We start from the raw sequence: 15,950 nt of genomic DNA, 5'->3' as shown, positions 1-15,950 counted from the left end.
CACCAGATGGGCGCACAGCGTGGGGCTGCTGTGGGTGTGAGCACACCGCAGCGTTTCCTACAGTGGGAAATAAGAGGGTGAGAGCACTGCAGGTGATGGGGAGAAGAGATTTCCTTAATTTTCAAACGGCTTCTTTATTTTTTAAAGATTTTTTTTAGGTTTTTGGTGCTGTGCAGTGTAGTTTGTAGGAGATGAAGGTCACGATGCAGTGCAGATGCCAAAGCACTAGAAGTCCTGAAGTCTTGGTAACTTCATTATGGACATCTCTAGTTCTTGAAGATGTCAAGGGAGAACTTTACAACAAGTTCTTCCACCAGAAGAGAGAGGTGGTGAGCTGCTTAGGGTGCTGGTTGCCGTGCCCTCGTGTGCAGGATGGAGCCTGCTTCACATGGTGGATGCAGGAGGGGGACACGTGCGTGGCTTTCGGAAGCAATCTCACCACTCAGTTCAGTGCTTCTGCAAACAGGAATGGGGTTTCTGTTGCCCTAAATTGCTGGGCTCACAATGAAAATGGAAAACTTTTGGTACTTAACTGCCTTCTCTTCGTGTTCTTTTGTGGATCTTCAATGCACATCGCTTACAATGCATCCTTCACCTCCAAATAGCTGTCCTTTCACGGTGGCAGTTACAGCTACCGCTGTTTAATCTGGAGTCATTGAATATTTGCTATTTCTTCCTGCTTTGAAGACTGTCCCTACCCATTTCCTTCAGTCTCTCCTTGCTGTAGCAACTCCTCGGAGAATATTCCTGCTGCAGCTAATGAAACGCAGGCATTTCAACAGCTGAAGGCATCTTGAATTTTTATCGAAGCGTTCAAAATAAAGGTGATCTCTGTGGGATTTCTCACTTATCCCCTAGCTTTTTGAACCAAAAATTCTCCTCGTTGTCAATCGTATATATTTGGACAAGGCTTTAAAATTAAATGCAGTGTCTTAGGACATTCCTCTCAGAATGGATCTTGGTGCAGAAACGTTGAATAACATAAGCCTGAATTTTTATTTTTCTGTAAGGGAGGGCAAAGAGAAATAATTCTTGGAGCAGTTATATTTTAAATAAGTATGTTGAAGTCTTACCAGTGTGTGCCACTAGAGGGTAGTGCTCATTTAGAAATTATTCCTGGTTGTCTTGTAATGCTGGCCAGCAATGTGGTATTGATGGCTGATTTCACAGCCTATAGGGAGAACAATAACTTTGCTAATTACACATTTCTATAAGATTTTCTGTCTGGGAGTAGTTAGGGTTTTTCTTTAGAGATGTAAGTCCCAGTATCTTGGAAAATAATATAGAAAATGAGAAACAGTTCTATTAAAACACTACAGAGTAGAGGAAAAACTCATTTAGATTTCTGAGGTGCCTAGCGTAAGTACTACCAGTAGTGTGGGAGTAGCTGTACTGAGAGTGGGAATCCCTCTGCTCACTTGGTGTAGAGAGGAAAGAGTGTCTGTATTTGGCAACTGGAGCATTCGTTAGTCCTGAACCAGCTAGTGCTCTTCCACCTGTATTTCTTTTCTCTTTTCCTGCTCAATTCATCTATCGCACTGTTTTAACCAAAGGGTTTGAGGCCACAGGTTTGATGTATTTAAAGTCCTTAACGTAACGTGGGAATAAGTTGGGTTTTTAAAGTAATGATCACATGGAAAACTGAAGAGGCATAATCATTGTATCTTTATATGTTCACATAAACTTAGTGAACTTAAAAAAAATAAAAATAAAATAAAAAAAATAGAGGACCTCTGAGGGCCTGTACTGGAAAATTAGCGAACTGACACAATAGAGTTTTAGCAAGTTGGTTTGGCTTCCAGGGCTCAAATCAAAATGAAATCATTGGGATTTTTGATATTGCTTAATCTTGATTTCTAGCAGTTGTTATCTCCTGCCACGTGGTTAAATGTTTACATATTTGAGGTGTCTTCATATTCTGTGTGATAAAATAACTTTTTCCCAGGAAACTAATGTCAAAATATGCTGACTTGTTTATATGCAGTTTTTTATATCATCATAAAGCATTATAAAACATTTATTTTTTTTTTTAATCTTTTAGTTGGTCGAATTATGTTTCAGCTCTTCTCAGACATATGTCCAAAGACTTGCAAAAACTTCCTTTGCTTGTGCTCGGGTAAGTAGCATGCTTATATTTGAGGAATTTTAATGTTTCTTACGATTATTGTTTGTCTTAACAAGCATAAACCATAGCTTAATAACAGTGCAAATGTTTTATGTCGTCTTTTTTTCCTGGTAAGAGCAAAGCTGGGACTTGTTAGTGCAGAGGATGACTTGAAGAACACTGATACTCTGTTACTGAGTTAGAGTAGTGGAGATGCTGCCTAATTCCTGAGTGCAAAATTGAGTTTGTGGAGCAAAAAGATACTGCCTGACCCTAATGGGGGGCTTCTTTAGGTAGAAGTGATTGATAAGTGTGAGACTGTGCTGGGATTGTTGATCACTCAAGCTGCACATGGGCAAAAGATGACCAGGACTTGACAATTCCTCAGGACAGACACTAAATGTTAGTGTCACTGCACTGGTGACACATGACTTGATACCATGTAGAATTTTGCTTACTCTTACACAAAGAAACTGTATTTTAGGTTCAGAGAGCTGCTATGCAGGGATCAGAAGAAAGGAGCATCTATTAAATGTGAAGAGAATGATGAAATGTGATGATCCCTTACAAATCCCGGGGTTGTTTGAGAGAAAAGAAAGAATAGATCTGGGAAATCAAAGGACAGCATTAGTGAAATGACTGCGTCTAATCTTTGACCCATCTTTTTAAGAAGGAATTAACTTTTTTGAAAGGCTTCTAACGATTGGAAGAGTTAAGGGTAGGAAGGGCTTGGTGGTTTTTTGATCCACGCTGTTCCCTGATGAATTTGCAACTAGAAGTTAAAGATCAGCCTTGATGAGGTTATTACAGGAACTGCCGCGTGGTATTTATGCGAAGGCTGCATTATGTGGGTTGTTGGTCTCGTGTACAGGAATGCTCAAGTGCTTGTAATATACCTTAAATCAACTGCACCACTGAAGCCTCTTGTGTGTAACTCATCTGCAGGTGATTGAAACTTTCCTGCAAGACCTTCCAGACAGCATTTTAGTGCCTGGCTTTAGTGACCAGCTTTCAGCTAACCGGTTATAGGGGAACATTTATTTACTGATATCCTTGTGCATTAACTTCTTGAAGCCTGTCCTGTCAGGGCTCAAATCCCAGAATGTGATGCATTCTATATAACATCTGACAAGATTTCAGGGTCTATGAACTTGTGGAGGGGACAGTAGATAACTTTTTTTGGGGGGTTACGCGTAGTGATGCCTCATCTTTGTTGGTCATTGAAGAGACAGCTGGGGATAGACTGAGAAGGGGGAAGAAAGTTAAGACTACCGCAGAAAAATGGGCAGCTCTCTTGTAGTTTTTCTTAATCAGAATAGATAATGGAAGGTGAGAAATAAGATGAAGTAGCAGACTGAGTAGCATAGTATCTGTGCCTCAAGTATTTCATCTTGTTTTTGTTCAAATCCTTACAGCAGTTTTGCTAGAGAAAGTTAGATGGAAATAAAAGACAACGGAAGGAAAGGAAAAGGTGTTGGAGATCACAAGCAATAAAACAAACGAGTACTTAGCAGAATAATTAAAGTTTCACAGCTTTATGTTGTATCCCCGTTTGTACAGCCAGCTGTAGAACAACTCAGGTTTCATTGAAGTCTTCAGCTAGAACCTGTTTTAGTTGGCAAAACATCTCAAAGATAGCCCAGAGTCCTGAGATCTAATGTAGGGATCAGACTCAGACTTAAAAGCTACCTGAAACACTGGTTTCATTCCTGCAGATGTTTGCTGTTGTGTGCTCACAGGATGGAGTTATATTTGCTAGGTGTCTTTAAAAACTTGGTAATGCATTTTTTCCCCCTCATAATTTTAGTTATGTACGTAGAGAAGCCTGGAGTAATATTTTTTAACTTTTGGTTTAATTAACAGTGAAGATAATTAAATTGCATTCATTGCTTTTGCCGGTAGAAGCCACCTCTCTGCTGCCATGCTGCTTCTTGAGTTTGAACTTGTGACTTTTGGGTTTAGAGCAGCAGAGCAGTGGTGGGAGATGAAGGTGAGATCACACAGACCTCTTTCAACCAGAGCTAAAGTGAGGGCTGCTTTAACTTCTTGGGCTTTTAAGCTGCTATACCATCCTCAGAGACAAAATAAGTCACTTGCTTCCAAGAGTTGGGCTTCCCTGACTCCTTTCACTTCTTACAGCCAGATCTGTTCAGTCATTATGAGAGCTTGGGTTCCTGTCAGGTGTATATTTTCTTGCAGAGACCAAAGAAAAGAATAAAACTTTGAATCATAGGAGATTTACCCAATACAGGGTCATTTCCTGGTGCTGACATCTGCTGCAGTCATACACAAGAAACGCTTATTTAAGGAAGTAGATAATAGGGAGGGGGTAATATTCTATTATTCTGGGCCATATAATCAAGGTAATAGAGAATCCTAGAAGCAGACTGAGCATTGCGTGTTTGCATAATACTTAAATGCTGCATGCTGGGTGGATCTAGCATGTTTTTTTTTGCTTCAAGACACCTGCACTGTAGCTGATGAAGGCATCATAGCTGCTTGGTGCCATGTGTCTTTGTCTTCCCTGCTTGGGACCTCACAGACACTTAGTTGGGACTGTTCACAATGAGGCAATAAAAGTGCAGAGAGCAATGTGAGGTGTCCCAAGAGAGACTGGAGGTCATTGTTTCAAAAGCTGTGCCTATCACCATGCCCCTGCTGCACCCTATGTAATTTGTGAAGCAAACCAGGAGGTCAGAAACAGGTGGTGGAGGAGGACAGGGTGATTCTGGCTGCCTTCCTGCAGCCTGATGTTGTCACAAGGCTTGGCTCCTGAGAAGTAATTCTGTCTGCCTTGGTAGTAAAACTCTCCTTGCATTTAAATTAAACATCTGGACTTGCAAACTGGCATTTGCAGGTCTTTCAGTCCCCTCCCGGATAAACAAAAATCTGCTTTTTGGAGCTTTGTTAGGAGCTTGCCTTCATATAATCTGCACAAGAGACTGCTATTGGGCACCTGGAGCAGAATATCTGGGATTAGGTTGGCAGTGCAGGGTGTTGAGAGGGCCTGAAACTGGAGTTTACCTGCCAGAGGTAGAAGGGAACTTTTGGTGAAGGTCCTTGTGTTGTATTCTCATCAGATGATGCATTATCCCTTACAGTCTCGGTGTAACGATTTCTCATCCATCCCATGTCCAAGTGATCTGCAGCACGTGGCAAGAACTCCTTAGGCAGGGAGGGAGCAGGTAGATAGGGCTGTAGGAGCTCTTAGTGGACCAAAAAACAAAGACTGGTGTTAACGCAGGTTGAGGTGCTGGGATGCCTTTCTCAAATGTCAGTAGGCTTGAATTATAGCTGCTCCATGTATTTGTCCACTGAGTTCCCCTTCGTAGGAAATTTCATGCTCAAATCCTATTGAAGAAGCCTAGTTTTTGCTTGTGCCTGCTCAAGTCATCTTGTAAAGATTACGCTGTTAATGGGAGGTGAAGAGGCAACAGGTAGGGCTGCTTTATCTTTTACAGCTGTGTTATTTTATGGCTCTTTCATATTCATTAGCATTAGAGGGGTAAAATCCTTGAATTTGTTCGGTGACAATCTGTGGATTCTCTTTGTTTAAACTTCTTGCAGGTGAGAAAGGAATTGGCAAAACAACCGGCAAGAAGCTGTGTTACAAAGGCACTACGTTCCATCGCGTGGTTAAAAACTTCATGATTCAGGGTGGGGACTTCAGCGAAGGTAAAATACACCTTTAAAACTGAGATGTTTTAAATGGAAATGAGATAATGTATGTGGTTATAACATAACTTTAGAATAAATCATGGAAGTATTAAAAATGCCATGAAAATACTTCATTTGCTGAGAAGTACAGCACAGATCCCCAGTTTCTTTGATAATATCTGAAGTTCTAAAATGTTTCACCCGAAGTGAATTGCAGTAGCAATGCTCGTTTTTGCTTTATTGATGTAAGGACCTACCTGAATAAGTTAAAAAGTGGGGAAAAAAGGAGTAAATGAGCTAGAAATGCTTAATGGATAAATCTTCTTTTAAAAGCAGGTTTTCCAAGATTTTTTTCTTTCCCCACAGTACGTGCACAGTGTAATGTTTCAACTGGTTGTCCTTCTGTGAAGTACCTGTCAAAGTGCCTGTTATCCTCTGTCTCAAAGTCCTTTAATGGATAAAAATGGGTGGTGGGAGAATATATTGTGTTGAGAGTAAAGTAGAAGTGAAGATGCCTTTAAAGAAAACCCTTTTCTCATCTGTTCTAGTGGTCTCAGCTGCTCTGAGCAGGAAAAGATCGTTGGTCATGCCCACTGCTGTCTTTTTTTGGTTGTCATTGTATTTTCTGTTGCTGCTGCTCTAGCAAATGGCAGTGGAGCCTCACTTCAGGTTTTCTAGTGTTCAGAGGCACAAAAGCAGTCTTCGTTTTCAGTATTCTGAGTGTCAGCAGGACAATGAACTGCATAATGAGGAGCCTTGCCTTTTAATTAAGGGGCATATGCTTATGTATTAGTAACTGGTTAGCGTGTCTGGTGTCTTATAACTTGGTGGAATGTTACATACAGCATTTTTTATAAACCGAACAAAAGGTTTAATCCATGCTTTTTAATGCACAGGTAATGGAAAAGGAGGTGAATCTATTTATGGTGGCTATTTTAAAGGTAAGAGCCAGTATATTTTTCCATATTCTCAGCTCAGTTGTGAGATAAGCCTCGATTCCCAAGATACTTAATGAGAAGAGTTCTACTTATACATCACCTTTTGCATGAAACTAATGTTGCATGAGAATTATTTTTATATGCATGACTTTCAGAGGTTTTTTTTTTGGTAATATTTAACTTTAACTGACAATTAATTAAGGCTAACATTATTGATTAAACATGACTTTCAGCATGGAGGTTAGGCAACTTTATTCATGAATAAACTCCTATCTTCCTGCCTAAAACTGTCAACATATTCTTTTGTTTATAGAGAATGTGGTCTTTTGCAAAATGAAAAGGTAAGAGACAAAAGCTCAGTAACACAAATTCAAACTCTTTTTTTTTCCCCTGTACCTTCCCTAGTAAATATATAGACAACTGATACGTCCCTTTGTAGATGGATATCTGTGTTGCTTGGAGAAACGAAGAGTTCTGTGTCTAACCTTTGTGAGGGTTAATGACTTATTCTGGGAAAGAATTACTGGCATAATTTTCAGTTCTAAACAATTATTTCTTCTTTTAACGTCCCTTTTCTCCCCTTCCCTATTCAAGGTTTGTATGCCTAGTGCTCATTTCCAAGTGTTTGGCTTTGTTTATATGCTACATGAGTTATTTTACTAGTAATTTTTAATGTGCATTTACTTCTTTTAAATCTGTTGGAAAGAAAATGGTGATTTTCTTATAAAGCATTCATTTAAGGACAAAATTCTTTCTTGCAGGAAAAAAAAACAGGTAGTTACTATGGTATTGAAGCCTTAATAAAGGCACGACGTGTATATAACAGCCCACTGGTTCTGAGTGTTTTGCAAGCAGGTCTGCGTGGCTAAGTGCATGCAGTTAAGTTTGAAAGACAGATGAGTATTAAGAGTATTGCAGTCTCTAGTCAAAAGAAGCTCTTGAATAAAACAACTTGCTAAGATGTTATTAGCCTTAGCTTCTGAAGAGCGTACTAAAGGTGGTAAGTGCTGAGCATGCAGCATCGTGTTTTGGTATGTAAAATAACAGCTGTGTATGCTCAAACTATTTTTAGCTTTGAAAACAAATTTTCAAAAATTACCTGCTTTTATATTATGCTGTAAAAACAGAAGTCCTCTTTAATTCACTGGAATATGAAATACATGTTTAGTTTTAATTGGATTTACGTTTAGGCTGAAGGAAGAATGTATTATTTGGTCTCTATTTCAGATATCTAGGGCTTTGGGGTATTTTTTTTTTTTTTTCCTTGTGTTCTGATGCATCCAGCTTGGGATTGATAGGTGGCTGTCTTTTACCTTGCCATTCCAGGGATATGGCTATTTCAGTAGATCATTCTACCTGAGGTGCCTGTTGTGTAAATGACAGTATTGCTTATGTTTTGAGAAAATGCTGGATTTAAATTTAAGTCTGAGGATCTCGTGCTTACTGAAAACACTAATAACGAGTTGAATTTTTTCCATTAGAGAAGTTCTCGCTATTTCTGAGACTTTCTTTAAGAAATAATGTTTTCTGTATTGAATTTTTCTACTGTAACTGTTGAGAGTCTTCATTAGATTTACGTTTTTTCCACCCTGTTCAAGTTTCTTTAGCAGCGGAAGAATTTCTCCTTGTAGCACCCATAAGTTGCGAAGAAAAATTAGCCTTGTATCCCTTGTCAGGGAAAATCTGACAAACATATTTTTTCTTCAAACAGATGAAAACTTTATTCTCAAACATGACAGAGCGTTCCTTTTGTCAATGGCAAACCGAGGGAAACATACCAATGGTTCCCAATTTTTCATGTGAGTAGATGTAATGTGATAGTTGAGCTTTTGTTAAACAGAGGAGCGCTGTTCATGAGAAAGATGGTATTGCTAAATTATCTATAATGATGTTATCCACCTTATTTTGAGTAGGGTTGAGTGGGTGCCTCCCGTGTGATCTATAATAGGAAACATCAGTTATCACAACTTGCTTGTGGCATTCATTTAGGGTAGAAGCAGGTGCTACATGATTGCTCCTTGTTCGTTGCTCTTTTACCCTGAAAGTATGGCTATGCTATTGTGTGCTCTTAGTGTCCAGAAAATAATAGATTCTTTGGTTTTGTCTGTACCAACCACATTTTAATAGATTATCTGCAATTACAATGCTGAGCATTGTGTGCAGAAGGGAGTGAGATCTGTGATAGAGATGGTTTGTATGGTTTTGCGTGTGCCCTTCAAAATCCTATGATTTATTTTGGAGGGGGAGGAGGGAGGAAGGGGAATGTCACTTTATTTGGAGTGAGCACTTGATTTATTTTTTTCCTTTGGAGTATTGGTTCCAGACATGATTTTCTTCTGCATTGCTGAATAGTGCTGTTCATACACATACACTATTTACTTTGGTCCCATCACTACGGAAAATAATGTGTTAAAAATTAAGTTCTCCTGTGTATCTTAAGAAAAAAATCAATCCATTCCAGTATATAGCCACATTCTGTTACTTTGCAGAAAATGCATGACTCTGTCATGAATAAATGGTCAAGTCTGATGTAAATTGGAGTCTGTTGATTAAAGTAGTTATATTCTAGGTCCAACAGTGGTATTTAGGGTTGCTGATGTTTGTCGATATTCATCCTGTTAACTCCCTTCTAAAAATGTTGCCCAGTCTGATGTAAATTGGAGTCTTTTTGATTAAAGTAGGTTGTATTCTAGGTCCAATATTAGTATTTAAGGCTGCTAATGTTTATGTCAATATTCATCCTGTTAATTCCCTTCTAAAAATGGCCGCCTGTTAATGTTTAACAATTTCTGTTTGGAAAGATGTAGTTTATAACTTTGGGCTTGTGCTGAGAACTTTCATTGTGAAATAACCATGGTGTTTTCAAAATTAAACTTCACTGTAGTTGCTTAGCTCTAAAAACTTTTTCTTTGCCATCTTTCTTGGGGGATAAGAGTGAATGGCGCTTCACTGTCCTCAGTAAAAGAGTAAATTCTCCTGAAGAATATTCCTTTTTTTCCTTTGCCTGAAAAAGAGCTTCAGTATGATACAGTGAAGTTCAGATAAGAGACATTTTTAGGTCTCTTCCTAAAGAATGCCCTAAAAATGGAAAATTAATGAGAAGCCTAAGAATGATTTTTTTTTTTCACAGTTACTACTGTTCTGACTTTCTGTAGAGAGATAACTGTGTCAAAAGCTTATTTTCTGTTGACCTTTAAACCAACTTCTAAGTGATGTGCTTTTAGATTTATCCATTCAGATTTACTGTGTATACTACTATGAAAATCTCTAGACAAAAAAAAAAAAAGTCATTTTAAAAGCTCTCTGCAAGACACAGGTTTGCTATTTATTACTTGGTGATATCTGATTCTCTTGTCACAATTTTCCATTTTTAAGCTTATCTGAACAATACACATCAACACTTAATGATGCTACATCAATCAAGAAGCTATCATTTGAGGGCTCTAAAGTTTCTTTTCATTCCTGTATTTAATCCAGATGTCTTCCTCTTTCAGTTATGATAGTCTCAACTTACTTGTTCAATTTTAATGGAGTTAAATGCTCTGTCTCTCACAGTGCAGAGGAACAACCTAAGCTTGTGTCAGATGCTAAATTATAATTTATGTACGGAGACAAAATTAATAGTGTTTGAGAGTACTTTTACCAAATACGGAAGTATTTTAAAAGATGTTAATGTTTCTCAAAGAACTCCTTTTCTTAATCATTGTAGTGAGAAAGCTGTATGGCTTGGGAATTCAGGCAGAGGAAGGCATAATCATCTCCCCTAGACTGACCTCAGCTGCCTGTAGTAATCTAAAGCCATTTTTAGTGTCCTGGGTGTCTTACCAGGGCTTCAGCTGCTGGGCAAGAAGGCTGTGGATGTTCTGAATGTCATATCTTGCCTTCCCGCCCCATGTATTTTTCTTGGATATCCTGTAGTGTATTTAAATGGCACCAGCTTACCTTGGGGTCAGGCAGGTGAATCAGCCTCGGGAGTAAGCTCCTGAGCTCATGATGAGGTTTAGGTGGGCTGCTGTGGAAGTCTTTAAAGTATGGTGTAATGCGTTAGACCCTTTTGACCAGGACTTTTTCTTTTTACAACATGCAGACATCAATGTTGTTTGAGATACCACTGGGTACCCTGCAAAATGGGGTGTGCCATCCACAAGATACCCAGTGCTCCTGGAGTAGCAGCTGGTAGCCAGACAGGATCCCACAGGGCACTCACAATGTCTGTATTGGCCATTGTTTTCCCTACATCTGACCAGCAGCTGAGGTGCCCGGTGTGCTTGCTGTGGTGGCTTCACCCTGCTGGGCAGCTGAACTCCACCACAACTGCTCTTACTCCTCCTCAACAGAACTGAGGAGGAAAATACAACAAAAATGGCTCATGGGTTGAGATAAGGTCAGGGAGCTCCCTCACCACTTACTGTCATGAGCAAAACACTCAACATAAGGGAATTAATATATTTTATTGCCTATTGCCAACAGACCAGAGCAATGAGAACTAAAGGCAAACCAAAACCACCTTCCCCCATCCACCCTCTTCTACCTCCTCCCCTTGAGCAATGCAAGGGACGGAAGAAGGGTGGCTGGGGTCAATCTATGGCAGCTTGTCTCTGTTATTCCTTCACTGTCACTCTCTTAGAATCACAGAATATCTTGAGTTGGAAGGGACCCACAAGGATTGTTGTGTCCAACTCTTGGCTTCACACAAGACCACCCAAGAACCAGTCCCGATGTCTGAGAGCATTGGGCCATGCCCACTGCCCTGGGCAGCCTGTCTCAGCACCTGACCACCTCCTGGTGCAGAACCTTTCCCTAACCCCCAGCCTGACCCTCCCCTGTCCCAGCTCCATGCCATCCCCTCGGGTCCTGTCACTGTCCCCAGAGAGCAGAGCTCAGCGCCTGCTCCTCTGCTCCTCTCATGAGGGAGCTGCAGGCCGCCATGAGGCCTCCCCTCAGCCTGCTCTGCTCTGGGCTGAACAAACCAAGGGTCCTCAGTCATTCCTCATGTCTCGCCCTCTAGACCCTTCACTATCTTTCTGGCCTTCCTTTGGATGCTATTACTTTTTTACACTCTTTTTGTTTCAGTGCCCAAAACTGCACACAGTGCTTGAGCTGATGTCAAAAGCCCTCTTGGCTGCCAGGGCACTCTGACTGCTCACATTCACCTGGCCACTGAGCAGAACACCCAGATCCCTTTCAGTGGGACTGTTCTCCAGCCTCCTGTCCCTCAGTCTGTCCATACAGCCAGGGCTGCCCCTGTCATATGTGCAGAATCCAGCACTTGTTAAACTTCATATTGTTGGTGACTGCCCAGCCTTTGAGTCTGCCAAGATCTCTGCAAGGCCTCTCCACACCCAAGGGAGTGAGCAGCTCTTTCTCATTTAGTGTTGTCTGCAGACTTAGTATGCATTCAAGTGCAGTGTCCAAGTCATTTATGGAAACTTTAAAGAGAACTGGCCCTAAAATGGAGCCCTGGGGAACCCCACTAGTGACTGGCTGCCAGCCTGCTCTAATCCCATTTACTTTTAACACTTTGAGCCCCAGCCCATCAGCAAACCGTTCACACATATTATGTATTGTGCTCTGCCCCTGCTCCACGTGGGGTCCCTCCCATGGGATGCTATCCTTCCCCAACTGATCCTATGTGGGTTTTCCATGAAATTCAAGCACTGCTCCCACGTGTCTCTGTCCCACGGGGTCCATCCCCCAGGAGCAAACTGCTCCAGCATGGGTCCCCCACAGGCAGCAGCTCCCCCCCAGACCCCCTGCTCCTGCATGGGCTCCTGTCCACAGGCTGCAGCGTGGAGATCTGCTCCACGTGGGACCCATGGGCTGCAGGGGGACAGCCTGCTCCACCAGGGGCCTCTCCACAGGCCGCAGGGGAGCTGCTGCTGCATGCCTGGAGCACCTCCTGCCCTCCTGCTGCGCTCACTTTGGGGGTTGCAGGGCTGCTTCTCTCCCATTCCTCACCCCTCTCTCCCAGCTGCTGTAGCACAGCAGGTTTTTTCCCTTAATTCTGCTCTCCCAGAGGCCCAGCATCACTCATGACCTGGCTGTGGAGCTGTTTCTGCTCTGCCATGGGGCAGCTGCTGGGCTCTGCTCACAGAGGTCACCCTACAGCCCCTCTGCCACCACAACCCAGCTGTTAAGCTGAATAAACTCACAGATGCCTTTTTTAATATATTCAAGTTTTGGCATTTAAGCTGAATCTCTTACTTGGTCTCTAGTGCTGCAGCTCATCATGGGAATAGGTGCAATTACAGAATCCATAGGAAGCCTCTGAGGCTGCTCATAAAGGCAGATGTGCTTGTATACGGTCAATTTGAAGTCAGATTTGTGTCCAGTAACTTGATTTACAAATAGGCAAGGATGGATGGTGAAACACTAAGTCAGCAATCTTTAGTTTTTTTCAAAGTGAAACTTGGCTCCTCCTTCATAATAGAGTTTGAATTTGCAGTTTCAAAGTAGAAAACAGCTAAAGATTATAGCTAGACAGTTTCTGACTTTTAACTTTTACTGTTTAAAAATAATGCATTTTAGTCTTGTTTGACATTTGTATGATTACTTTAGGGAATATACATTGCATCTCTACAGCTTTTCTTTTACTTCCTTTAGTGATGTGCTTTAAGTTGAAATTAAATTGTCCTACTCAAAGAAGTAGCTCAATTATTCATTAGTTTATCATTAGGAAAAATATTCTTCACATGCATAACCTGAGAATTGTGTGAAAGGCAGTCTTAAGTGGAAATCTTCAGTCCTTAGATTTTTAAATCTGAATATGTTTAATTTACTGATTCTATTTATAGAAAAGGAAATAGCTCATCTCAGTCAAGCTTTTTTAAACGTTTACATTTTTTATAGTGCATAAATAACTTCAGGGATTAGAATTCTGAATTTCTCTATCATACCATTTCCCAAAGTAGCAAATAAGTTATTTTTTTATGTAAGGATTTGTTTGGTTGGGGCTAAAATAACAGTAAGAATCCTGAATGTAATATTTCTACTTGCTCATCAAAAGTACTTTCCCCATGTGCAACGGGTGAGCATCATTTGGAATAACTAGTCTTTATAGTAAGAAATCAGGCAGCAACTGTCTCTTTGACAGACTGCACTAGCAAACTGGTCACAAGTCATTAAAAGTTGAGCTACAGTGGTCAGTTCACTCGAAATGAAAGCTCCAGACTAGTCAACTGAAGCATCTGACCAATTCTAAACTATCATCAGTTTTCTTTGATTCATCAGGAATTCCTCTGGTGTGCATGAATGTGTCGAAACGTTCATAAGCAACAGCTGAGAACTGGAAAAAAAAAATGGTGTAAGTGAAGTTGGGAAACTTCAGTGATGCCAATTGAAGAATGAATGTAAAGCATTGGTAGAAATCAGCAAGATGCAAAACTAGAATCCAGAGTAGGTGTATGTCAGAAGTGTTATGTTTAATGCTTATTGACTTTTTTTTTTTTTTTCCTACTTGAATAGGGGGTAGCAGTTGAGTTGAAAGGAGAATATTTGGCTACAGCAGGATTAAGGTTTTCATGTGTATGCACTTTACATATACCAAGGCATTCACACGTGTATCTTAACCTAGTCAGATGAGAAGCATCTCACTGAAATCCAGCAGAAAGGAGACACAGGCTGTCTGGCTTTGTGAAATGCTGGAATTTCAACTTTCTGTACCCAAAGAGGTTTGTTACAGCATTGTATTGCAGATTTGTATTGAAGACAGTTGTAAGACACTAGTTTATAAATTAGCTATTAATATTTTCAGATAGCTCCACTATTAATTTCCTTCTTTTCTGTGAATAAATTCTTTAATTTTTTTAAAAGCCAGTTAACAAGTGTTCTAAGCACAACCTGAGTGTGTTAATTTTTTTAATTGTCCTGTTTCCATGTTGATATTAAGATCCAGAATTTCTTGGAGATGGGGTGGAGGTTGACAGGAACCACCCTAGAAACATTTTCCTTTTTCTGTATACTCCAGCACCTGTTCTGGACTATTGTTGAAAGATGGATTTTAAGTTATATGCTTTTAATACTGGGAGTAAAGGAATGCATCTAGAGTATTACAGAAATGCAGTTAAGGTCTTTAGGTCACAGATTGAGAGCCGGAGGGATATTAAGCCTGTTCTTGGATTCTCCAGCTCAGTGACTATATTACTTGCTGGGTAATGTTCTTTTGGAGCAGTGTATTCTGCTTCTCAGACAAGCTGATCTTATGAAGCTATCTTGTCTCTTTGAGCAGCTCCCTTGTGCCTGTGGCCCTGCCCAGCCTGCTAGTAAGTTGTACTACAAAATAAGTGCCACTCTTACGGAAATTAATATATAAAGCACTACAAAAATTGTGAATTTACTGATTCTACAAGTGCTGACGAGTAACTTTGCTTCTAGTAAGTCATCCAAAATCTACAGAGCTGTATTTACTACAGAAGTAGAAATGTGAATGTGCAGAATGCATCATAAAGAGAACAACAGGAGGCAAAATTGTAACCAACTTCTTTGTTGTAATTTGGAAGCTTTGTTTAATTGACTTACCATCTTGCTATTGAGTCTTGCATTCCTCTAAACTACTGAGGCTGATACCTTCTTATTGCAACTTAGAGGAGTGCTAGGTTTTGTTCCTTATCAGCTCAAACAGTTATTAGTTCTCACCTTTGTGTTAAAAGCTATTTAAAATTTGAGGCTGTTTTGCTATTCATTAATTTATTTTTCCCCATACTGAGGGTATTGTCAGTTAACGTGGCTCTCAGGCTTTTTTCTTGCTCCAAGCTAAATAGCTTTTTGGTTCAAAAATGTTTTCAACGTATGGTATTGTCCAGTTACTAAATTTAAATAAAGTAACCTCATGGAACTGCGAAGTGGCTAAAGGCTAAAATCAGCTGTGAAGATTTTTGGGTTGGATTTTACAAGTGATTTCTGAATGTTACTAGCTTATTAAGTGGCTCACTTCTAAGTTTTTTTTTTGTTTGTTTGTTTCTTCAGTGTCCCAAACCAGGTATTTTTCTAATCAACGTTTTGTTTTGTTTTTACTGCGGATGAAATAACTTTGAGCTGATTATTGAACAGTTCACAGAAATATGAAAGATAGCTACAAAAAAATCGCATTATCCATGAGCAGGGGCGATGTACGTGCACTTGTCACATAAGCAGGTTCTGTTGGTTTGACCAGGTTTACACAGATGTGCAGCCCTCGTGGAAGCATTTATAGGATGATATTTGCAGTAAGTTACAAACAGATCATTTCACTGCTTAGATATGCAGAGAGATAA

At 40.2% G+C, this 15,950-nt stretch overlaps 1 protein-coding gene across 5 annotated transcripts in view; it reads left to right on the top strand.

The window, feature by feature from the left end:
- Positions 1-15,950, top strand: part of NKTR (natural killer cell triggering receptor) — a 39,645-nt gene that overhangs the window by 5,143 nt on the left and 18,552 nt on the right. For 4 of the 5 annotated variants that reach the window (XM_084282648.1, XM_084282645.1, XM_084282646.1 and 1 more), the window contains exons 3-6: positions 2,042-2,116; positions 5,672-5,779; positions 6,658-6,702; positions 8,411-8,498. In XM_084282648.1, the coding sequence (XP_084138774.1) occupies positions 2,042-2,116; positions 5,672-5,779; positions 6,658-6,702; positions 8,411-8,498 (316 nt within the window). The remainder of the gene's footprint in view (positions 1-2,041; positions 2,117-5,671; positions 5,780-6,657; positions 6,703-8,410; positions 8,499-15,950) is intronic. The other variant, XM_084282647.1, reaches the window with a different exon arrangement.

This window comes from Netta rufina (genome assembly GCF_964035555.1).
Source record: "Netta rufina genome assembly, chromosome: 2".
NCBI lineage: Eukaryota > Metazoa > Chordata > Aves > Anseriformes > Anatidae > Netta > Netta rufina.
The sequence above is the reverse complement of the archived record's forward strand: the minus strand, read 5'-3'. Positions and strand labels throughout refer to the sequence as shown.